Below are 26329 nucleotides of genomic sequence, written 5' to 3'. Positions count from 1 at the left end.
AACCCTCCTTCACCCTCACTGATGTGGCCCCAACCGGACACCTCACTCCCCTCATGCTCCAGCATGACAGGCAGCAGGTGTAGATGGTGGGGAGGACTGAGGTTCAGGACTACCCCCAGGCCAGATTAACTCTTCTGAGGGCCCATAGTTGGACCAAAAATGGGAGGATGGGTGCAGGAGAAGGATGAGGGTGAGTGGTGTGGGTGGGAGAGAGGATGCAGGAACAGGCTGGAGGGTGAGGGTTACAGCAAGAAAAGAGTGCAATAGTGGTCTCGGGTGTATTGTTAAAAGACAGACTATGGTAAGAGATACAGCTGCTGTAGGACAGAAAGAAAGACTAGAAAAATGACTCAAAGAAAATACTAATTTTTACCAATAAGATTGTGGGGATATACCATTAAATAACGAATAAATATTTAAAATATGTTAGCAATGGTTCCCAACCTTTTCAGTAACACAGCACACTTATATGAGACAAACAGTTCCACGGCACACCCACTTCATTCAGCTGAACTGACTGCTCACAAATGACACATTTACTTACATTTACCATGGTTACAGTCTTACTAGAGAGGTCTGCAACATAATAGTGTATACAACAAGCTAAACAAGGATCAAATACATTAATGTTTCAAATCCACCACAGCATGTGGTGGTGGTCTTAGACAGTCAGCAAAGGAACATTTTCAAAATCTGCTCAACACCATGCTAGGGATGTTGAGTAAATGAGTAACCACTGAAAGCAGGCTCCTGGCCCTGCCAGCCCGTGGGAGGCAGTACACAGCATTTAAACAGCACCCCACCTCTAACAGGCTCCTTCCCTCCAACAGCAGCAAGTGGGAGATGGGCTCCCCTCCGACTTGTTTGGGCCAGGAAGCAGCATTTTAGCTGCCTCCCAGTACATAGAGGTTCTGTAAGATAGCAGATCCACTGTAAGGGGGAATGCCAAAGAGTCCCTGCAGGAGTGGGGAAAGAACTGACCAAATTTCACTGCACACTTGAACAGTTCTTGCACCACACCAGTGTGTCATGGCACACTGGTTGAAAACCACTGTGTTAAGGCACTGCTCACATGCCTGCTTACATCTTAAAATGGAATGAACCTTGACTGGGCTTCAGAGACAAACAATCCATTCAAGTACACTGAAGTTACCTTCTAGATTCATGCCAGCTTGAAGACATTTCCGGTAGCGACAGGCTGGACAGTTTTTTCTTCGAATTTTGTCAATGATACAATCATTTCTTCCTGCACACAGATAATTGTGCTGTCCTGTAGTTACAAAAGAAAAACAGGATAGTTAAACCTGTGGGTAAATTTGGCCAGCACAATTTGGTTTTAGAGTAAAGAAAGTGGAAAGTATACAATGTACTGATCTACCACACATTTTTAGCTGACTTATTATAGTAATTTTGGTATCCACGACTTCCCATCACCATACAGATTTCCTAAGATATATGAAGAAATCACTAAATCAACTTCTTAAATCAATGCTTAAAAATTCCATTCCTTTATGACCAATTTTTCTTGTAAATCTTGGGGAGGTGGGGGCTCAATGGTTAGCGCATTAGCCTTGTAAATCCAGAGTTCACTCCTTGAAGGGAGAGGTAAGATTTAAAAAACGAAAAAAAAAATCTGCGAGGTATGGTTATAGGTGCTGCTGTGAATGCAGGGGACTGGACTCAATGACCTCTCAAGGTTCATTCCAGCTCTATGAGATATGTAAATTTATCATAAGTCATCCCCTACTTTATCTCTTTAAATTTTCATAATGCTTTTTTAGTGTCACAAAAATTATTACTATTAGAATTCCCAGATGAGTGTAAGGAAAGTTAGAGGTAAGCGGAAATTCCTGAATGGTCTAAATGTACCAAAGAGCCCCCTTAAAAGAAATTTGGTGCTTAAAAATAATCATTCATAAAGCAGCCCATTTTAAACTATCAAACTTTATTGCTTATAGGAAAATAAGATTTCTGTAGCTCTGCAGTTCTGAGGTTAAAGAAATCCAATAGCGCCAAAGGCCAGCTGCCAGAAAGGCCAGTTCAAGACTGATCATTCTGAAATTCTTCAAGATACGCTGATTTTACCACTTTCTAAACATTGAGAAAGGGATCCTGGGTTTTGGAGCTTATAAAGTAGCTAGACAAAATCCCTTGGTAGTTATGGTATTCCTGGTATTTATGGATCCAAAACTAATCTGACCTTATAGAAGCCTAGAAAACTGAACTACATAACTTAAGGAGCTGCTTCTCTCCATGATGTATTTTTTTAGCAAAGTTAAAAAAGGTGGAATACTATAGTATACATTAGTGAATTTTAACTCTTTAACCTGTGACTAATTTTCTCTCAGAAATAACTGTCAAAGCACATCCTGTCCTTCAGCCTGAGAACTAAAATAGACCCTCTTCAGCTGATCTAATGCCCTTACACCAGCTGATTACAGGGTAATTCTAAGATTTTGTAATCAAGGAGAAAACTGAATCCAACTTTCTCTATAATGGACCATTACAGTCCTCATCATTATCCTGGCAATTTTTACATAGCACTCATCTACCGCAGCATGTAAGTTGAAAACACACAAACACTTTTTACCTTTGCAGGAGAGAGTCAAGAAGTTTTTAAAAAATACCTGTGATTTAAAATGTTTTTTATAATGTATCACCATTATCACCTCTCCCAGCAAAGAGGAAGAGGGTATTCCAGTGTTTACTGAACAACGAGCACAAATTGTTTAGTAAGTAACCCCCTCTGTTCTACATTGCCCTAAGCGAAGAAACTTCTTTGTAAAAAAACTGCTTTGCAAGTTTCTCTGAGAATGAATCAAATGTACAGGAAACAGATTTCAAATTCACTTAACTGGCTAGCATTTAAAGTCTTCTGACTGTATGTCCAGATTCTGTGACAACCGATACTTTACCTATGGAAGTATCAGAGATAGCAGTGTTAGTCTGTAGCTTCGAGAACAACAAGAAGTCTTGTGGCACCTTACAGACTAACAGATATTTTGGAGCATAAGCTTTTGTGGCAAAAGACCCATTGATGAAGCGGGTCTTTGCCCACGAAAGCTTATACTCCAAAATATCTATTAGTTTATAAGGTGCCACAAGATTTCTTGTTGTTACCTATGGAAGGTTATTCTGGGGTAAAAATAAGCATTCAGCTTTCCCTGATAACTGAGCAGTGAAAACTCTCTGCTTAGCAGCAAAAAAAGTTGTATTAAGGAGTGTGTCCAGTCAATTTGTATAACTGAAGATTGGGGTACAAAGACTATTACAATGGCTTCACTTGGGCATACTTGCTTAGATAGTACTCTGACTTCTTGATATTCGGCGGAACCTTTTTTCCATTCAGTTTTGTACAAGCTCCAAAAATCTTCTATTTGGAGAATAGGAAGCCATCACTAAGTTACGACCAGAATGAAAATAGTAAATAGATACCACAACTAGGACACCTGTTCTCATTATCAAATATGTATGTAAGCGTGCATACAAAAAGATACATGTGCAACTGAACACTGCAGATCAGCTAAGTAGAAAGAAATGCAAAATCCTGTGATAGAATGCAAAGGGGTAATTTTTCCTGCTTTCAGATTATGAATGTTGCAGAACAAGTATAGTAAGGTCTCAGAGTATGTGTGGGTTCCATTCCATGCACCCTTGCGTAACCTGGATTTCGCATAAGTGGGGAATACGGCTTTTTCCCTGGTGGAACACATGTTCTGCAGCCAGGGAAGCAGCAGAAAGGTAAGTCTGGGGGCAGGGGGGGGGGGAGGGCAGTTGGGGAGGGTTAAACCTGGTGGTGGGTTGGGGCTGCAGTCTGTGCGTGGGGGCAGTGAGCCGGGCCACGGGGCTTTGAACCAGAGCACATGGGGTATATGTGTTTGAGCTGGAGTCATGCATGAAGGGTGGTGAGCCGGAGCCAGAGCTGGGCGTGGGGGTGAGCTAGAGCCAGAGGTGCTGAACTGGGGCCGGGGAAGTTGAGCTGGAGTTACACCTGCGGGGTGGCAAGCTAGAGCCAGAGGTGGGGTTGAGGGGTGAGCTGGAGCTATGCGTGGGTGGTGAGCGGAGCTGGGGGAGGGGGGAGAGAGGAGGCTGAGCCAGGGCCCGGGGTGGGGTGCGGGGTATGAGTTAAGTGCAACTGGAAATGGCTGATTTCCAGGGTTTACTGTAGGAATCGAGGGTCAGCCATGTAAGAGTGGGGTCGCGTACTCTGGGTCCACCTACTCTGCAACCTTACTGTACAGGTTATGTTCCAAGCAAGTAGCCTTTAGGGGCTACTGCTCTTTTCCTGACACATGGTACAACTGATGGTGCTGATGCATTGTCTTTTGCTACCATTAGTGAGTAGCTATCATTCCTTTCTGAAGTGGAATGCTCAACTGCTTCAATGTTGTTGTGGATGTCTGTCCCACAATTAACTGTGTGATGAATGGAAGCAAGGAGATTGAAAAACTGTTCTGCTTCATGCATGCCTGGTAGCTCTGCAAAGGTACAGAGATGTTGCCCCAAGTCCCCCTTGTCAGTCACCTTTGTAACAACATAGTAGGTAGTCAGAGTCCAAATTGCAAAGTATTTTATGAGTGCTTATTGCAGAAATGAATGCTTGACATGTAGTGCTGAAGACTATAGTGGAGCATGATGGGAGCAGTAAATGTTGTTGATCTAACTACTCTGTATCATCGACGACACTGCAGGCATGTCACCTCTGGGTAACAGACGAGACCAATGTCTCATGACAATTTTTTTTTTACCCAAGTTATAGGTAGCCATGTAGTCCCAAAATAAAAGACTCTGGCAACAGACAGGGAGTCTAATTCCAGACAGGGCTGGCTGGAGGCCATGTGGAGTGATCTGATCTGAGGTAACTGAGAACAGTGACTCATGTCACTTCAGCCCTTGTTCTAGCTACCCCTTGCAAAGTGGTATTTTTTCCTGTTATACTTCAGAGACTACTTCAACTTTCCAAAACTCTGTAATCTATTGTATGGTGTCTGCCAGAGCCAGGATTGCAAGTTGACTTTTCAGATCATTCTGAATAGCCTCAGGTTTTCACAAACGCTTTCCACTATACCATTAAGAAAGCTAGGAACTGCTTTGTCTGCAGTTTTAATTTCAAGGACCAAAGACCAACATGCCTGTGTGAAACAGATTTGTATCTTACTGTTTGCCAGGGAAAAGGCCTTAGAGGTATTTTGCTTGAAAATAATGTCTATCCATGTCAGTATTACCTGTGAAAGATGTGTGGATGATTCACCACAAAATGGGAAACGATTGCGGCAAGCAAGAGACATTAGACACCAAACCTTTTCATCTGACCGTTAAGAGTTAGCTTGATTCTTTCAAGGCAAAGCTGCCAGTATGTATCTTAGGCTGTGAGAATTATAGTCAGCTTTTAAATAAAAGTATCAGAGAGGTAGCTGTGTTAGTCTGTAGCTTTGAGAACAACAAGAAGTCTTGTGGCACCTTACAGACTAACAGATATCTTCTTTTAAATAAAAGTATCTTCAACAACAGCAAGCTGCTCACATCTTTCTGCTTGTCATATAAAAAGACAGAACCTGTTCCATTACATAATGCTTGTGTTATGTGGCCTAAAATCATATAGGTGCTTTGGGGGCTGGGGCAGAGGGTGGCATTGAGCAGCCTTACACATTGCAAGTTCATATCAGGATCTCTCTGTCTCTCTCTTAAAATTGTTACATTCCTGAGATCAGAGAAAAATGTTGACAGTCATTTATCACAATGCTGTCATCCAGTGATCTCAAAAATATATACACACGTTCACACAACAATATGTGTTGATGAACATTATTATTTATAGCAAAAGTTGTAAAACTGCTATAATACCATTACGGTGTCATTTAAGATAAATACCAATTTCTGTATGGGATATCACACAGAGCTGGCATATAATATACTTCAACTGATATTCAAAACTCACAATCACATATTAAAGCACACAATTTGCATAAAATGACACCAAAAATACAATCAATGAAAGAAAACAAAACAAAAACAAATGATACCAAGCTAAAAAAGCACTAAACCCTGTGACACTGAACAGGCGTATTATGTAAGCGTAAATGTGCTCCATAGGAACTCACATCACTATCAATTTTATTTTAATAGGAACACACTCTAGATAAAAGAAAGTTACTTACTTTATAGTAACTAGAAATTCCTCAAAATGGTTGGTCCTTATATGTATTCCACTGTGGGTATGAATGTGCTTCATACCTCCAAAATTGAAGAATTTTGAAGGCAGTACCCTCAGGTCACACATGCCTTCTCACTCTCTCTATGGCTCCAATTGCAGAGGGTCGAGTAGAATGACCAGGTCTGCAGTTCCTTCACAGACACAGAAGAATCTTAATTTGCTTTCAAGTTAAGTAATTTTCTCTTCTTCTTTGACTGCTGGTTCCTATGTCCATTCCACTGGGTGAATGATAAACAGGGGGAGGTTGTGAGGATGCAGGTGACACAGCTGTTTGAAGGATCATTGTCCCAAATGATGTATTACCCACTCCTTGATGCTGAAGAGGAATCTGCTCTATTGCTCATTGTGGTACTTCTTTCCTCCTGAGAATGACCCTGAAACGGGGCAGGAACAGTGGATTTGGAGACAAGTAAAGGGGTAAGTTCAGCTGCATAATTGGAATAGATGATGATGAACTCCCACTTGTTCATTGTTATTACAGTCGAGGTTGGAAAAAGAGTGCTAGGATCTGTGGAAATTAGCAGATGTTGGTGTCAGCTCTTGGCCTTCTGTCAAAAATATCAATTCCAGGGTGGGGTGGGAGTAGCTGGGAGCCAGGGAAGCGATGCTGATGCTGGCAAAAGGCGCATAGGGAAATAACTTCAGAACTCATTACTACCTGGGTACTTTATACAACTACTGGTGGTAAAGCTGTGAGGTTTATATGGCTGCCTGTGGAATCATCTCTTTGAGCCAATGTATATATTTCCAGGGAGAGGAAAGTGGACCTGGAGTCCCTTAGCATGTGTAAAGACACCTACCTCTATCTTTTGGTGAAGGAGATGGGATTAAAAGACAGGTTTTCTCCCATGATGATGAAATCCATGAATTTGGAGTACTTCAGGTAATCATATTTAAGCAACAGTGTTTGCTAACTGGCTATTCTGAACTGCTGTTTACTCTGTCAACCAGAGACTTAGGGTACTGATGGCTAGATGTCTCCATAACAAACTAGACAACCAAAGAACTAAGAGCAGAAGAAGACACATTCTGTCCTTTTGGCTAGAACTATAAGAGCAGTTTTCCACCCTTTTAGGGTTTGGACACTAGTGGCTTTGTTATGCCAGACTGCTCTGGCTGTTTCCAGAATGGCTTCACTAACAAAAAGCACTATTTGGCTAGATCCGAACAGAAGGATGCCCAGTAATTTATGCTGGGGGTTCTGAATTTCCTCAAGGGAGATTGGCTATACCACTCCCATTCTACATAAAAGTTCCAGGAACTGCTTATGGCCACTGGGAAGGAGGTGGGGAGATTTTGAAGCAAATGTTTCATCCATGGATTATGGAGGATCATAATTCTCCCCCTCCAATTTTGTCAGAAGAAAACTCTGCCTGTCCTTTCTCAGGGGAAGGATGAACTGACTCCGTAGCAGGTCATGTTAATTCTGCAGGGTGGTAGGACCACAATACATTTGTAAGACAAGTCAAAAGGTGGTTGTGGAGGTCCACTAGCATGGAGTACCAACATCTGTGAGGCAGGAGCTGAGGCGAAAAGTTTGGAAGTTGGCCCCAGACAAGTCCATGCTCCCTGTCAAGAAAGGTGTGCCTCACACAACAGTTCCTCAGGTGAATCAGCCTACCAAGAAAGAAAATGCCAGTTCTGGATACATCTGTGTTATTGACCGTTTGGCTGGAAGAAAACCATAGCAGAACAATAGGATGTGAGATGCATTCCTCCCATAAGCTGCATCTCAGGGGGAAAGGATTTGATGTTGATTGAGACTGGTGAATCAGGTACAGCAAAAATATCATCAGTTGGAGCACGACACTTGCTGTCCCAACCAAGAGAACTTAAGCAAATACAGTCTGTGCCACAAACAAGGGAAAGCTGGTATTATTGGTGTTTGAAGTTCCTGATGGCTGCCCTTTGTTGATGCTGTTAGTTTCCAGTTTTTGGCTTACTTGTTGCTAGACAAACTGATGTGTTCAGAGCATGGTCTGGTGTTTACAGAACCTTAGACTAACTGTCTTTCTTATCATGACCATGAGACTCAAAATATTCTTTGTCCACATGGGCTGAGCAGGAAGATCTACTGACTTACATATAGGGTTGTATTCAATTTCTTAGAAGTGGACGAGGAGGAGGATTTTTTCTCATATTTGTGACTATGCTCCCTGCCTCCCAGACAAGACCCTGACCTCATGGAAGAATACACAATTCTTGAGGAATCAAACTGCTCAACAGGGTTGGAGGAAGATGCCCCAGCCTGGATCTAATTGTAGTTTCATGTTTTTCTCCATTAAGTGCTTCTTTAAACAAATTTCCACCCTTTATGTCACTACTGGAAAACATGGACCAGATACCATGCCAGGCCATGACCCAATTTTCACCATGTCAGTACAGACAGCATCAACTGAGAAGGGGAGTATAGGTAACAAGCACAGTTCTTAGAGTCTATCGTCCTGAATATTATTCAGCACCCTTAATGTAGTATAGGAGGGTAATTCCCCAATCAGGAGGCTTATCTAATTATAAAACTTGGCTAAAACTGAGTAAAATTCACTACTGTATAATTTTATAGATTGAAGAATGAAGGAAGACAAAGCCCTGGACACTGGAGAATTGGAATTAGGCCACGTGGCGGCGCAAAGGAACTGGAGCAGTGACTGGTCACTTCTGTTCTATACCTCCACAAATGGAATGTTGGAGCACTGAAGATACTGAGGGGACATGAGCGGATCCACAGACTGCTTTCAAAATTCTCCAATTTCAGGCATATACCCAAAATAGAATACATAAAGGGATCAGCATTTGTAGACTAAAGTTAATTTCCCATAGGACTGTAGGGAGCAGAAAGGCTACCTGCAGAGGCATTAGCTTGTATATATATCTTGTAATCTGTAAAAGACAATAAACTCTCCAAAACACATCCTACCTTCCACAGCTCTTTTGAAGAAAACCTTGCAGCTGCCACAAGTCAGGACACCATAATGACAACCAGAGGCTTCATCAGAACAGACCAGGCAAAGCTTGGGTGGCGGTCCTGTTGCTGTTGAGGTGGTGGATGGAGAAGAGGCTGCATCAGATCTCAATCCAGGGCTAAAAAACAAATAGGAGGGAAAAAAATTACATTAATAATTTTTGGAAAAACATGTCAAATATTTTATGACAAGAGGGGTCATTATATGTTGAATAACTTCTCTAATGTATTTATGTTGTATATTTGAAAAGTTATTAATTTTTTGACCTGTGAAATCTATCATCTTTGTTACAGATTATTAAACAGGTATTAAAATGCCGTATAGCTTATATCAGAGTCATTAATAAACAATATCCTTTTCTAGTCTAATTAATCACAGAAATTCATAATGGAACTGCACAGTTTGTAATAGTTTCCCACAACAAGTAAGATAAGCAAGAGGAAAGAAAGAGTCAAAGTCAACCAACATCTGGGAATTTGGCTGGAAGAATTAAAATCCATGAGCAGAAAGAGTATGAACTAGTCAGAAACAGATTCCACTGAGACAAACAACAAAATGCAGCAAAATGCAGAATTACTTTGTCCACCTAAACAAAAGATTGCAATGTAGAGTAAGAAAGTAGGATTTTCTATTGAACATCTTAAATGATATATAATGGGAGATACACATTTCCTAGAACTGCAAGGGAAGTTGGGAGGTCATCTAGTCCAGTCCCCTGCCCTCCTGGCAGGACCAAGCACCATCTCTGACATCTATTTACTCCAGCCCCTAAATGGCCTCCTCAACGATTGAACTCACAACCCTAAGTTTAGCAGGCCAGTGCTCAAACCACTTGATATGCTTACAAACAGAGTAATAACAACCAGAAGTCTCATGTGGAAGTAAACCCACATGCTTGTTTATCAAATGATTAATAAAAACAAACCCAAGTTCATCGTAGAGAAAAATGTAATAAGATCAAACAGTTAAAGGCTTGGTACATGACTAACCCTCATGCTCAATGACTCTTCTTTATTTCTTATTGTGGAGAAAAAAATCAACTTCATTAACGGGTGAATGTGCCATTTAGTAGGACCATTCATTCAGAGAATCCAGGAAACAGAATGAAAACATACATGGAATGGAGTTGCATTTTGAATTCACTTTTGATATTCGGCTGTTTTCTCACTAATGGTAAGTATTTTTCTAACAATAAGATCAGGAGTTAAGACCACAAAATCTGGTCTTCACAAAAGTTCCTGAATGAATCACTGCTATTACCAGTGTCTATCTCTACAGTAGCATTCAAACCTCTCTAAAACTGTGAATATCATATGGCCTCTTGGCGCTTTCTAAATTCAACACTACTTCTGACAAGGTGTCTCCTTTGCACCTCTTCACACATCGTGTTTGAGTGAGATGTTTTCACCATTTGCTTTTGCAATGCTTATCTGGAGTACTTCAAATCATCTTAGTGACTGATGACTGTAAGATGAAGAAATAAGCCTCTGACAGAGGATCTTAGCTTGCAAAAAACCATGCCTATGCAGATTTTTTTTTCCATCCATGTATGGAATAAAGCATATTCCATGTGTGGAATAAGCACCTGACAAAGTGGGTCTTTGCTGACAAAAGCTTATGACTCAATAAATCTGTTAGTCTAAAAGCAGTGGTTCTTAACCTTTACTGCAGCCTGTACTCCTTTGGTTCTCAAAATATGTTCTCGCACCTCTTATCAAAAATGGAGATGGGGGGGCCTATACACTTTTAAATGCATATTAGATATATGTAAAATAGTTTTATGTTATTACTCACCACAAATAATGGTAGAATAGGCATATAAAATATGCAAGTACTATCCAGAGATTTTATGAAGTTTTGCTGTGGAAGTGAACCGTAACCGATGCACTAACAGTTAGCAGCTAACTGAATTCAAACAAAACCACTGCGCTGCCACATAATCATCTGTGCATGTGTCAAGAAATACCCCACAACGTGGCGGTACACTTTATTTTGTAGTGAGATAATTTCACTACAATTAGCTTAAAAACTTGAAACTAGTTTTTTGTTTGCATATTACCGTAATTGTTAAATATTGTATAATGTTAATAAATACATAGCTTTGTTAAAACAAAGTAGCTGTACTTATGTGCCTGGCTTAATTTGTGTTTTTGATATTTAACTTCTAAAAAACTCTGGCAAGTCTCTCACTCCCAGGAGGTGCATGCACCTCAGGTTAAGAACCACTGCTATAAAGGTGCCACAAGACTTCTCGCTGTTTTTGCAGATACAGACTAACACGGCTACTCCTCTGATACAAAACCACAGGTTGCTGTTTTATTTCATTTGTATTTAGGAGGTAACACTATCAACAGATCAGTTGCTAACCATCCAGGATTGTCCTACAGTCTCCAGGAATCAAAGATCAATCTTCATTATGTCACGTGATAAAACCTCCAGGACAACAACCAACCAAAATTGGCAACCCTACAAGCAGGTTTGAAAGATATTAACATCTAGTGTCTGCCATGACCTTTCCTTTGTACTGTACTTCACCGATAATTTCTGAAGACAGTGGTGAAAATAATTTACTGTAGTAATAAATTCAGAATTCTAAAAAAAAAAAAAAAATGAAAAATACTTTTCTTTGTGAAGTACAGATTCAGAAATGAAGTCTGGAAAGGACTACAAGTGATCGCCAAGTTCAGCCCTCTGCAATAAGTTAACATCCAAGAATCTCTAGACCGTCCTTCATAAGTGTGTGCCTCGCCTGTCCTTAAAAACACATCAAAGGAGGGAGTTCCAGAACCTCTTTTGGAAGCATATTCTCGTGCTTACCTAACTTTACAGTTAGAAGGTCTTCCTATTGTCTAATATAATTTTCCCTTGCTGTAGATTAAGCCCATTACTTTTTAATTATACCTTCAGAGAATGGGGAGACAACTGATCATTGTCAACTTTATATAAATATCCTTAATACATCTGAAGATGATCAGGTAACTGAGTCTCTGTCACTTTCTCAATACTAACCATACCCAGTTTTTCAAACCTTTCCACCGGAGCAGTGCTCCCTGTAAGATGTCAACTTGTGTGGCCTCCTAGAAGAGAGTCAAATGCCAACCATCTGATTAGCAGAGTTTCAACAGCTAGGTACCCTGGCACATGCTTTGGTGCACTTAAAAACATTTGTTCCAAACATGGATGAAACAAAAAACTCTGCATATGGATGGTAAAGATTGGAGGAAACACTGCTCATAAGCCAAATTTTCTAACTAATTTACCATTTTTGTTGCTCTCTTCCAGACTCTCTCCAATTTGTCAATATCTTTGTTAAGCTCCAGGGTGGAAGGGAGAAAGGACAGAGGACTGGACATGATACTCCAACTGGGGCTACCCCACTGCCAAGGAGATCAGGACAATAACCATCTTATATTTTAGATATGGTGCTCCCCCCAAAAATCATCCCTTTTAGCAACTGTATCATATTATCAAAACAAAAAAGCAGTCAAGTAGCACTTTAAAGACTAAAAAAATAACTTATTAGGAGAGCTTTCGCGGGACACACCCACTTCTTCAGACCATAGCCATACCACAACAGACTCAATATTTAAGGCACAGAGAACCAAAATCAGTCATCAAGGTGGACAAATCAGGAAAAAAAATGATCAAGGTGAGCAAATCAGAGAGTAGAGGGGTAGAAGATGGGGGGGGAGGTCAAGAATTAGATAAAGCCAAGTATGAATAGTTCTTGACCCTCCCCCCCACCTTCCACCCCTCTGCTCTCTGATTTGCTCACCTTGATCTTTTTTTTTTCTGGTTAGTCCACTTTGATTTGGTTTTGGTTCTCTGAACCTTAAATATTGAGTCTGTTTTGGTATGGCTATGGTCTGAAGAAGTGGGTCTGTCCCTCGAAAGCTCACCTAATAAATTATTTTGTTAGTCTTTAAAGTGCTACTTGACTGCTTTTTTGTTTTGATAGTATATAGACTAGCATGGCTCCCTCTCTGTTACTGTACCATATTGTTGATTTATATTCAATGTGTGAGCCACTGTAACCCCCCAGATCCTTTCCTACTGTGCTATTGCCTAGTCAGATAATCCCCATTTTGTAACTGTACATTGAAGTTTACCTTCCTAAGTGTAGTTTCCTGCATTTGTCTTTATTGGATTTCATCTTATTGATTTCAAATTGATTTTCCTATTTGTCAAGGTTGACCTGTCCTCCAACTAGCCCCTCCTATCTTGGTGTGGTCTGCAAAGTTAATGAGCATACTCTCTACTTTATTATCCAATTAACTAATGAAAATATTGACCAGCATCACATCCAGGCCTCATCCCTGTGGGTCCTCCTTAAATACATACCCCCACATTGATAGAAGACCATTGATAATATTATGAATACAGTCTCTCAACCAGGTTTCCACCCAGCTCACAGTAATTTCCCTAGTTTATGAGAATATCATATGAGACTGCATCAAAAACTTTACTAAAAAATCAAGATATATCAACTTCCCATCTATCAACTAGGACAGCAGCCCAGTCAATGAAGGAAATTAAATTGACTCAGCATGATTAGTTCTTGGCTAATTCATGTTAGCTATTTTACTCGCAGCCTCTGAGTGCTTACAAATCGATAAATATTTTGTTCCAGTGGATATCAAAGTCAGGCTGACTGGCACATAGTTTCCCAACTTCTATGAATTCCTCTATTTCAGGGGTTGGCAACCTGCAGCTCAGGAGCTGCACGTGGCTCTTTAATGAGCCTCCTGCGGCTCCAAGAGCTGATGCCACTTGCTGCTCTGGAGGCTGCTACTGCTTAAACAATGCCTGCAGTTAAGATGGAATTTAGCCTCTTTTGCTTAAGCGACAGCAGCCTCTGGAGCCACTGAGCAGTCAGCTGTGCCTGGGGGAAGATGGCAGGGAAGGGAGCCGCCTGCAAGCTCCATGTGGGAGAAGTCAATCTGCAGAAGAACTGGCGGGAGGAGCAGCTGAGCCTGCCCCATTGGAGCTGTGCAGTCACAATGAGAAGGAGGCAGCAGGGGGGAGCAATGGGGGCAGAAGAGGTGGAGGCCGTGGAGGAGCAGCGGCAGTGTGCAGAGCTCATCAGCTGAGGAAGGTAAATCCTGGGATAGGGAGAGGGCAGGTTTGGGGCTGAGAGGGGTTAAACATGGGGATATGGGGTGGGTTTGGGGGTTGAGGCTGGTAAAGCCGGGAGATGGGGGTAACCTAACTTTCTGACTGACGCAAATCATTGTGTGCGCGCTGTTCTTAAAACGGGTGACAAAGTACGATTTGACGTTATTTATTAACGATTGGTTCATATTCACATGCATTGCATCTCATAAAGTATTGATTTTGTAACTGAATTTGAAAAAATGTTTCTTCTTGCTATTTGCATTGCAGAACCCTGCTCTATTTAAATACAGGTACTACCATTTGCCCTTCTCCAGACCACTGGGACTTTATCCATCTTTCATGAATTCTCAAAGATAATTGGTAATGATGTCAAGATTGATTCAGCTAGCTGAAGTACCCAAGACTAGGCCTTGCCAACCTGATTATATTGGTGGTGCACAAAATGCAGGGCAGGCCCTTTCTGTGAGGGGTGTGAAATTATGGAAGTGGGGTGCAGCACAATCTGCTGCTGGGTCTTAGGCTCATCCTTTTCCTTTAAATATTGAAATATGCCACTGTCTTTATGTGTATTTACCTTTATATACAAATTAATAAAACGTTTTTACATTCTTCATACTTATTTCCTTACTTGTGCCAAAAGAGGTCCCCCCTTGCTTATGAACATAACTGAAATTTCCACCAGTTTGGATTACATTATAGAGACTGGGGTGGGGAAAAGCTGCTAATTGCAGGGATGAGAAGTGCATCCCAATGTAAAAAGTTTGCTCATCCTGGGATTACATATAACTCACGCCATCTATTATTGGCTCCTGTTCTCACTAAGTAGAGGACATAACCTTTTCTTTCCACACAGAATAGGGTGGGTAATAGTTTCACCAATACTGATTTCAAGTATTACGTTTCAATTAAATAGCCATACTAGGGCCGTGTCTAAACTTATGAAAAACTTTGAAATGGGCATGCTAATGACCAAATCAAAGAATACTAATGAGGCACTGAAATGAATATTCAGCACCTCATTAGCAAACTGCTGTCCATGGCACTTCGAAAGTGCCGCAGTTCACTCACCAGCGACTCGCCTACAGAGGCGTCCTTTTCAAAAGGACCCTGCCAACATTGAAATCCCCTTATTCCTATCAGCTGAAGTGCTGCAGCCTGGGGCATGCTAATAAGGTGTTGAATACTCATTTCAGTGCCGCTTAGTATTCTTCAATTTGGATATTGGCATGGCCATTTCGAAGTTTTTTGTAAGTGTAAATGTAGCCTAGGATATACAAAAACAGGAGCTCTAGTCAGAATGACTGACATCTGAGACCTGAACACTGACATGGGACAAAAAACCAAAAACTTTCAAACTTTTGTTTTGGACAAATAAGAACCCTGTATCACATGAGCTTTTCAGGCATCTTATAATTTGTCTTTTATGAAAAAGATTAAAGCCAACCTACCAAACCTTCCCAAATCATTCAGTGACAAGTATGTATTTCATTATTATTATTTTATCTTCATTTCTAATATTTTCTTTCATGTAAGGTACCTGAATGAGGTCTTGAAGATACTAACTGTGGCAACTACTGATAGATGCTGTGGAAAGAGAAGCTCATTTCTGATCTTAGGCAGAGAGAAATACACGAATAGGAAATGGCTTGGAAATAGAGAAGAAGCTAGATCTCCCCCCATTACCATACATTATCCCAATGATGGCCAAAGCAGCTATGGTGTAGAGATGTGTATGATCTGAAAGGTCTTAGTTATTATCCAATGTAACTAGAGGCCTGGTTGCAGCTCTGCTTGGTAGCAGAAGTTGGGCTAGAAGAAAGTTCTAGACAGGAACTGTTTGTAATACATATCCAAAGTTTCTGGGCTGGGCCCTGCGTTAGCCAGAGAAGGGGCAGGGGCTAGCATGGTGTGTGGGGGAGAGGGACTCCAATGGAGGGCTGGGCCCAGCTGTGCACTGGGCGTGGGAGGGGCTGGCAGAGTGTTGGAAATACATAAGGGGCTGAGCTGGGCCCTGCACTGGTCCAGGGAGGGGTTGGGGCCTGCAGATTGTGGGGTTGGGGGAGAACATGGTAGCAACCTTGCTCAGACAGAAATACGGACAGACACAGCAAAAATAATACATATGATATATTATAAATATAACAAGATAGTCTGTGACTGTACTATGTAATTATACAACCACAATCTGAGTGAACCTTTGCTATTTATCCTCAATGCCTGCCTTAGTTAGTTAAATAGCAGTAGTTTTGCTTTTCAGCTGGGAAACTGAAGCAAAAGGTGAGCAAATAACTTCTCTAAGTTCTCATGAAAAATTTGTGGCACAGCTGGAAAGTTAACAAAGTCTTCCACTGCCTGGTTAGACAGTTCTTTCAGGTTAACCAGTAAGCATCACCCTTTAAGCAACCTTACTGTTTGATAGTTACTGGTTCCAGTTAAGTGGTGAGGGCTGGAGCAGCTTCACACCCACTATGGGCAGGGAGCTGCTCCAGCTCAGTGGTGCCTACCACAGAAAAGGGCTGCTCTTGCCATTCAAAGTGGCCCTTGTCCATGGTAACCCATGGCACACCACAGGCAGGGGCTGCTCTGGCCAGGTTGAAGCACCCTTTGACAGTGGTGAGTGGGGACAGGAAGTGCTCCAGACCCACTTCAGCCCACTCACTCTTCAATCATTTAACTGGTTAAAAATCACATTTAACCAACTAACAGGATTTTTACATCCCTACTCTTAACTAACCTTTTCCTAGGAGGGAAGAGGGAAAACATTTAGAGATTATTTGGCTATCATTTCGATAGTGTATTCAGTGTTATTACCTGCCTTTGAAACTGAGGAGAGAATGCTTCCTTTTGCATCATCTTGTAGGCATCTCAGATCAAAGGAACCACGGTCTTCAAGCACAGGAAAGATCAAAGCTCCCATGCTTTCTTCTTTGCTCATGTATGCAAAGTCCTATTGCACGAAAAATTTGCTTTTCCATACCATAACATGAACAGGGCCCAACAATGCACTAAACTCCTTTTGCCACATTGAAATGACAGAATTGCTCCTTGAATAGTTGTAAAATTAAGCGTAACTGTTTTCAGTTCCAGAAAACTTAAGCTCATTAGCTTTTGCAATTGCTGGCCAATCAGCTTTATACTGACAACTTTTTTTTATTTCTTGGTTGTGATTACTTTTTGAATTTCTTCTCTTTCTGATTACTGTTCTTTGACAAAATTGTTTCTATATGATTATACTAGAACCTATTAACTCATTAAAATATTCTCTTTCCACATTGTCTTTATTATTGTCATGTTCCCTGCAGACAGGATAACTCAAGCACAGCCATACTGGGTCAGACTAATGGTCCAGCTAATACAGTATCCTGTCTCCAACACTAGCCAGTATCTGAGCTTCATGGGGAATATACAGAATTAGGAAGGGGATGTTGGAGAAATCCTACTGTTTTCCCCCTTATACACTGGCATTTTATTTTGTCTTATTTTCTATCCCTTTCCTAATGGCTCCTAACATTTTGTGAGGCTTTTTGACCAAGCAGTGCACAGAGATGAAGCCTGCAAAGAACTACGTATGGTGACTCTTCCTTGAATTGCAACAGCTAATTTAGCACTCATTAGATATTTTCACTTTTTCCCCATGTACATTACTTTGCACTTACTGCTTAACTCTGTTGATGAATACTGCCCCATCACCCAGTTTAGTGACATCCTCCTGAAAGTTCACAGATGACTGAGCAAAGTTTATACTGAATAATTTTGCATTATCTGCATACTTTGTAACTACGCTATTCACCTGTTCCAAATCATTAGTGAATATTCTGAACTGCACACAACCCACCTCAGATCAACTGTGTACTTTGTACGACTATTTATTCTATCCTTTGTTTCCTTTTAAATAGTTACTATCCATGAGATACTCCCCTCTCATCTCACGAGTATTAGTTTCCTTAAGAGCCTTTGGTGAGGAAGCTTGTCAAAGGGTTTCTGAAAATCCCAGTACACTGTATCAACTGGATCATCCTTATTTTCACTGAAGAACTCTAGTAGATTAGAGAGGCATGACATCTTTTACAAATGATGTGTTGTTGCTCCCCCAACAAACAATGCATATCTCACTCCCACCACTGGTGGGAATCCACACACAGGATGACAATGTAAACGCTATCTTGTACTCTATTAGCTCAAGTAGACGATATCTGTACATGATGCCAGATAACATGTATGGCATCGTGATGTCACATGACAGAATTTCTGCAGTTTTTTAGTCTGCTTTTCTAGAAACGCAGGCAATTACATACACAATGGTAAAGATATTACTGTTGCCAACTCATACACTGAAGATCAGAAGAGGCAGAATTAAGACTGATCATGCAACCTTGTGCACATATATTATGACAATCACAGGATCACATTTTTTCCCACAGGACCATGCTTTATTAAGTGAACAGAATGAATAGTGTAAATAGTTATTCCATTTTAGTTTATACTCATTATTCAGTACATGGCCCTAGTCAGATTTACTTCACACTATTCAACCACTATTATGAATATCAAATGCGTTCTTGAGTTTTCCTATGGAACTCACCACTGAGTGCTTCAAAACAACTGATATTCAAAACACCCTTGTGAAATAAATGGGTATTGCCATCACTTTTACGCACAGAGAACTGAGGCACAACAAGATTAAGATGAAGTATTCATAAATTTTTGTGTGCCACATACAAGATATCTGGAGCTGCTTTTTCAGAGTACCTTAATATTACATAGTACTTAATATATTTAAGAACATTTCTCATTTACTTTACTTGCAGTTGTGAATGCTCAAGAGACTGCAGTTTCTCTTGCTGGGCCCTCAAAATTTAATGAAATTCACAATGGCTACAGTTACACGAGCAAGTTCTGTAGACAAAAAACCACGTAGACACTCTGGAGGGCCCCTTTGTTAACACAGTGGATCAAAAGCTCAATCCGCTTTTATGTGTAGATGCGATCTGTCAATAAAAGTTTTGTCAAAACACCTCTTCTGCAGTAACTTCTGTAGACAGATCACAGTAGCATAACCATAGCCCATGAGTAATCACCTAAGAAAATTTGGTTTGAGTGACCTGACCAGCACAACACAAGAGCTCCATGAAGAGAGTCTCTGGGTGTGCACAATGGCATTCAGCTACAGGCTGAACCTCTCTAGTCCAGCACTCTTACATCCAGCAACATCCTTAATATGGCATGATTTCAGTTAGCTGGACAAACACTTATCATGGGTGCAGCCAAACTTCCCGCAATCCCACCAAGTCTGCCGTCACCAGTCCTGGCTCTCAGTGTTCTGTGCTGCTGTTTAACTGTAATTTACCCCTAAATGCGTTCTAAGACCCCAGTAAGTAGTGGAAATGTTGGTAAAGTGCTAAACAATACTGATCTCCCACGGTCCAGCAAATTCTCTAGGTCTAGCACTAGTCCAGTCCCAAGGGTGCTGGATGAGAGAGGTTTAACCTGTACTTTAAACATGAGGCACTCTCTCCTCCTGCAATTCTCTCTCACTATGTACTTTCCAACATGTGCATCAAATGTGGCAGGGATCCTAAGGATAACATTCTGCTTCACTACGCAACTCCTTTTCATCCCTGGAGCAGGTATATCTTGTGCACCTGTTGTGTGGGTAAAAAATGATATCTGATCATTTAATTCAAGACTGTCATAATGGATAGGCACTAGGGTTCTGAATTACAATTGCACAGGTAACTCCTACATTTTTGATGCTGGACTTTGGAACATAAACATAACTCTGTGTGTGCGTGGGGGTGGGGGACAGGGTCCAAGTTTAACAATCTCTCATAGCACTCATATATATGACCAAACTTTTAATATCCCTTGTTGTATATCTCAAACTATCTTCACTCCTCCCATGCTGACACTACACAATTAAGTAGCAATTTTACGGCTTCTTCTAACAAGTTCATGAGAAAAATATTTTCTGAAGGCATCACTTGTTCTTTATTTACACAATATGATGTCTGTGAACAATAGTACATTATAGTTTCACCATTTCCAATGTTCCGTTGTCAGAGGAATATTTTATTCACAAGAAATATTACCATTTTGATTTAGACTGTCAAATCCTTGTGGTATGGATCCAGAATTGGACAAATTCTACCTGTACCAAGCACATTGCCGACATGTAGATATTTAAAAAAAACATAAAAATCCCCAATACCATGAAATCAGTACTACAGTTGTTTAATTTTTATGGAGATTGCAGACAGTAAATCCAGTTGATGAGGCACTAACCTGGGACGTGAGAGACTGGTTTTATTCTCCACTCCACCAGAGTCCAGGTGTTATTCTGGCAAAGTCATTTAGACCATGACTTCACTAGAGAAGACCACAAGGTCAGCATTGACAGCAGCAAAAAAAAAACAACACCTTTTCTCTCTAGTCTGGACCAGTATCTATAAAATGAGTATGATAATGGCATTTTGCTATTCAATGCTAGGTGCAGCAAGCATAAATTCTTGGAAGGCAGGATTAGGCTCAGAAACTTCTCTAATGGGGGGGGTACTGCATTACTTAAAATAGATTTGAGTACCTAAAGATAATCAAGTTACCTGAGGCCCAGCTCCTCCTTCCTTAAAGCTGTGACATTTTTTACTAAATCTCTGTTCAATGAAACATTTACTTATTTTTATGAAGTTTATGTCAAGCATAACCTACAGTAAGAGCTGCAGTTTTATTAAGGCTCATTTGCTCTATATATACACACCATATAAAATGCAGTATGAGATAGAAAGCAGAAAATATGACCTACAAAATTAAAAATAAACTGATTAATACAAGAGTAAACAGAACATTACTGTCTAAACTGGATTTCTGGCATCTACTATAAGCTAGGCTACATCAGATAAAGACAATCTTCAGTGGTTGAAAAATTGGCAGATGCGGTGTTTTCCACAATAAATGAAAACCAAAGAATTTCAGACAGAATGCAATTTTTAGTAAATATTTAACTAACCAGATGTGTGATTAACATAATTCTTTATCCATAATCTAGTAATGTAAAGCATCATAAGATGGAAACTCCTACCATCTAAGCAAATATATTATACTTCAAGGTCTATCCTTTCATTGCAGAATCATATATTTAACCATATCCTAGATCTTCTGAAAATCACTTAACTCTGATTCTTTTCTAATTAAATAAAGAAAAAATTGAGGTGGCAGAGAGGTAGAAAAGAGCACGCAGAAAGTGTTTCAAATTATAGAGTTATATTTACAAACCCTGAACACAATCATTTTAGGATTTCATGATCCTAGATAGAACACCATTTACAGGGGAAAACGATTTAATTTATATATCATTCACCACATACACTTCATATGAGGAGTTAAGATATTTTATATAAAATAATCACTTTCCTACTGGGCTGCTCAAGTAACACCACCCTCAGTGTTTGCATGAAAGGATTAAATAAGCATTTTTACAGCTAGAAAGAGAGTCTAACATCCATTTGGCTCCATGTGAGTTATGTTGGTTGGAAGCCCCCAACAGGCTGAGAAGAAAAAGCATAGAAATATAGTTAAGTTGTTGATACAAACAACAGATAACCTCTTAGCTAGAATGTCAAAACAGATATGGGGAACAGGTAAAATTCTCGCCCAAGTTCTTCTGATCCATTCCTTCCATTAGCAAAGGAAGTTTTTCTGGAGTCACAATGTGTCTTCCAACTAGGGCAAGGAACAACTGACAATCTTTTCTGCTTGCCTAATACTAGAAAAGTGTCAGGAGCAATGTCAGCCTCTGTATACGGCATTCTTTGATTTGACTAGAACATTTGACTCAGCCAACTGTTAGGCCTTCTGGAAGACCCTGTGACACTTTGGCTGTCCACCAAAATTCATCAACATCATACGCCTCTTAAATGACAACAGGCAGGCTGTGATACCCAACAATGGCGACACAACTAAACCAACTGACATAAGGACTCGAGTCAAAACAAAGGGGTGAGATAGCACCTATGCTATTTAACATCTTCCTAGAAGTCATGCTCCAGGAAGATTATTTTTATTACTGGAGATGACTTCCCAAGCTGAGTTGAAGTAGCCTACAGGATGTATGGTAGCCTTTTCAATCTGGGCCACTTCAGACCCAAGACCACACCATCATGAGTGGTAGAACTCCAGCACACTGATGATATGGTGTCAGTGCTACCTCAGAAGATGGTCTCCGAGCAATTGTCAAAGTTTTCACTGCAGCCTACCGCAGGTGGATACTGCCTTTCAATACATGAAAGACCAAAGGGGTCTTTCAGCCAACATCTGCCATACTGTTACCTGAACCAACCATCATGGTGGATGAGCAAATGCTGGAAAACATCAATAGCTTCCTCTTCATTGCAAGAGATCGGTCCAGCAATGCTAACACTGATGATGAATTTGCCACCAAATTTCTAGTGCCAGTGGAGGTTGTGGACACTTATAGAAGAAAGCCTTTGATGACCATGAAATCAAGATGCAGACCAAGACTGATAACAACAATGCCACAATCATCCCACTGTTGCTGTATGCAGCTGAAGCTTGGACACTTCATAGATATCATATGAAAGACCTGGAGAAATTCTACCAAAGAGACCTATGCAGAATACTGGGCATCATGTGGTAAGACAGATGGACCAACATTAGCATCCTCAAAGAGGCTGATTCCTGCAGCATCAAAGAAACAATCACCCACGCACAGCTACGATGGTTTGGTCACATAGTCAAGATGCCTGAAACAAGACTGCACAAACAGATTCTCTACAAGCAGCTGAGGTCTCATGGTGGGCAGAAGAAGCACTACTGAGACATCCTCAAGAACAACTTGGTAAAGACACCTGGGAGAGACTGGTGGAGGATGAGATAATTTGGAAAGCCACCATCAAGAATGATGCTCAACACTTTGAAATCAAGCATCATCTCTACGAAGACCAAAGATCCCAATGTAAGGAGCGTATCTGGACCTACACTGGCGCTGATGAAGACGAAGATCTCATGTGTAGCTACCAACAGAGTGCGCTCCTAGATAGAACAAGCCCAATTTCTCACCTTCGCACTCAGCTATAGGTGGAAATCTTACTCAACAAGAGAAAGATGCTTCAAAGCCTTTAGAGAGTAACAAATTCAGCACAAGAACGTAGAAAAACTTACAATGGGAATGTGTTTTCAATCTAATTTATGGAGGACTATGCATCTTTCCACAATGAAAACAACGTGACAGTAGTTAACTTGGGCTTTCCTAGAATACTTTAATTGGTATCTGAACATTCCAAAATGTCATTAAAAGCCTGTCAAAGTTTCTTTAACATTTTGCTTGTTAAATAACATTTCCTGCCCTCCACCCACATATCTTCTGTGTCTTTTACAGGGAATCTTAAGATGAGCTCTCGACCTATAAATTTCAAATATTTGTTTTCTTACTGTACAAGGGGCTTAATGGCAGAAAGCGCTTCTTGGAATTCTATGATCATATATGGGTTGACCCTCTATAATCCAGAACTCTCTCATCAGGTACCATCCATAATCTGGCATGATTTTAGCTGGATGACCACTTATGGGTGTGGACAAGTTTCCCATGGTCCCATAAAGTTTGTTTCCAGACACTAGTCCTGGCTCTCAGTGTTCTGTGCTGTTTATTTAGCTGCAATTTACCTCTGAATATCCTCTAAGAGCCCAATAAGCAGAGAAAGTGTTGGTAATGCATCTAGACAATATTGACTTTGTGTGGTTCAGCAAATTCTCTCATCTAGCGCTGGTCAAGTCTCAAAGGTACCAGATTAGTGAAGTTCAACCTGAACTAAAATTGTTATTGGCCAGGTGTAAACCTAGACATCTACTTCTCTCACATCAGTACAAGGATATAAAGTAAAATGTAATCAGTTTTAAAGAGATGTAAAATAGTTATAAAGTTCAAATACACAAATTATTTAGATTTTCTATTTTGCAGTATGTAGACTTTAACAACTTTAGATTCTAAAATGCCAAAAGCTTTTATATATAGGGCAAACATAAAATGCAATGAGTATAAACTCTGTATATTTGTTGCACAAGAACCAGACAAATTCTTGACCCTGAGATGCTTGAAGTCTGTATATCCCAAAGGGCAAATGGAATCTGAGAACAGACCTCAACTATCCTTTATCAAGCATCCCAAGGACATAATGAAATTAGTATTATTACAGCAATAATATCTTCTTAATATATATTTACCTATCTTACCAATCCTTAGAATACATGAAACACATCTTAAAAGAATCCATCCGAGAGCCAAAGGGTCCATTAAAAGCAATTAGAAATATTGGTGCTGGTCTGAAGCCGGCGCCTAGGTAGATCACCCAGTCCAATAAAAAAGCAGGAAGTGACATGCAAATGCTACAGTATGGGAATGGTATACAAATATAAACAGAATGAACCACTTTACAAGAGTCCTCATTTTTTGGAAAGCATATGTAATTTGCAGAGTTAGCATCTCAGATATGAAAAAGTGTCAAGAAGGGCAGAGTTTCATAGAATTTGTGCTTTCATGCCATCCTGGCCAAAGGGATCCCAGCAACTATGGTCTACAGTTTATTAAATTTCTTATAAATGGCTGTCTATTGGTATACATGTATCCTGAGGCAATAGGCAATGCAAGTGTAAATATAAATACAAATTAGCAAAGAATGGCCTAACTGTACACAGGCTTTTATCAAAACACCAAATGACTAAAAGCAAAACAGACAAGTCAAGTGCTGTAGTTTCCCTGTGAATTTACTACTGTTCTACTTAGTCTTTTAATAAGTGCTATGAAATTCTTTCCAAAATGTGTATTTGTTTCTGAAAAGCAAGCTTATTTGGTGGTCAATGACCAGCTTTACTTTGGCACTGCACTTATATGCTAACAAGGATCAGAATCATCACCTACTGCATAGGGTCTCAGCTTTGACTTTAATTTGCCAAGCTCAGAAGTTGAAAAAGCAGGCGTTAACAGAATTTGCTTACATTCTAAAAAGTGTGCATTTCTTCAGCTCACTTCAGTACCACTTTCATTAGAGACATTCTTCTACGCTTCTTTAAAATGGCGTCTGCTACCATTTTACAGCTTTCACAGGAGTGGAAAAGAAACATCTAAAGCCAGTGAGTGATGTGATTTTTTTTTTTTTGGATACTGTCCAGAATGTAAAGGTTTCAAGGGCACAGCCAGAGCTTTCTTGGAAGGATAAATTGCTGTTGCAGCTGCAACCTTAGGTAGAGCTCTGAGGATTTCATATATAGTACAGTATGTAAGACAAATAAAATTCAATTATATAAATATTTTATTTGTATTAATTTATTACAGTAAAGCAGGAAAAATATTACAATCAGACTCAAGAATTTCTACGTAACCCATTTTTTCGGAAAGTCTTTTCAATTATTTCTATTGTCTGCCTTTCCTTCCGTTACTGAATAGCCTGAAGAAGAGTCAAAGAAAGTAGAAGCCAACTTCCTGCCTTTAAAAAGCATTTAAGTTAAAACATGGACTCAAGCCACCATGGAGCTTCTTAAAACCTTGATGTTCTAGGCTTCAATATTGCAGTGCCTTCTTGCATTACACATGCATATTTTCTTTGGTATCAATGTACAGTAAACGCTTTCATAACCGGTAACCCCGGGACTGGGACATTGCCAAACATTCTGCATAATAGAAAGGTATGGCTAGCAATGCATAACATTGAAGAAAAATAAGATTAACTATTAATAAACAAAAACATATGCAGAATACTTTATTTACATTTACAGTTTGTACACCACAAACATATACTGTATTTACTGTATGTATTTGTAGAGTAAAACCCTGGTTATCTGACATAATCAGGACCGACCAATGGTCAGATACCCAAGAATGTCAGATAATTGGGGGTGGGGTGGGGAGGGGTCACAGGAGACGGGGTGTGGGGGAGGGAGGCTGCCTGAGCCACTTCTGAAGTGCTGGCAGCTGGTCCTCTGGGGCAGACCACAGTACGCCAGCCTCTGCAGAGCTGGCTCCCTGGGCGGG

At 40.3% G+C, this 26329-nt stretch overlaps 1 protein-coding gene across 2 annotated transcripts in view; it reads right to left on the bottom strand.

Moving 5' to 3' along the window:
* Window positions 1-26329, bottom strand: part of NR3C1 (nuclear receptor subfamily 3 group C member 1) — a 193955-nt gene that overhangs the window by 34663 nt on the left and 132963 nt on the right. For both annotated transcript variants that reach the window (XM_075009950.1, XM_075009949.1), the window contains exons 3-4: window positions 9132-9295; window positions 1154-1270 (exon numbers count right to left, since the gene is read on the bottom strand). In XM_075009950.1, coding sequence (XP_074866051.1) covers window positions 1154-1270; window positions 9132-9295 — 281 coding nt within the window. The remainder of the gene's footprint in view (window positions 1-1153; window positions 1271-9131; window positions 9296-26329) is intronic.

Source organism: Carettochelys insculpta, chromosome 15, assembly GCF_033958435.1.
Source record: "Carettochelys insculpta isolate YL-2023 chromosome 15, ASM3395843v1, whole genome shotgun sequence".
Taxonomy (NCBI): domain Eukaryota; kingdom Metazoa; phylum Chordata; order Testudines; family Carettochelyidae; genus Carettochelys; species Carettochelys insculpta.
This window is presented reverse-complemented; position numbering and strand designations above follow the sequence as displayed.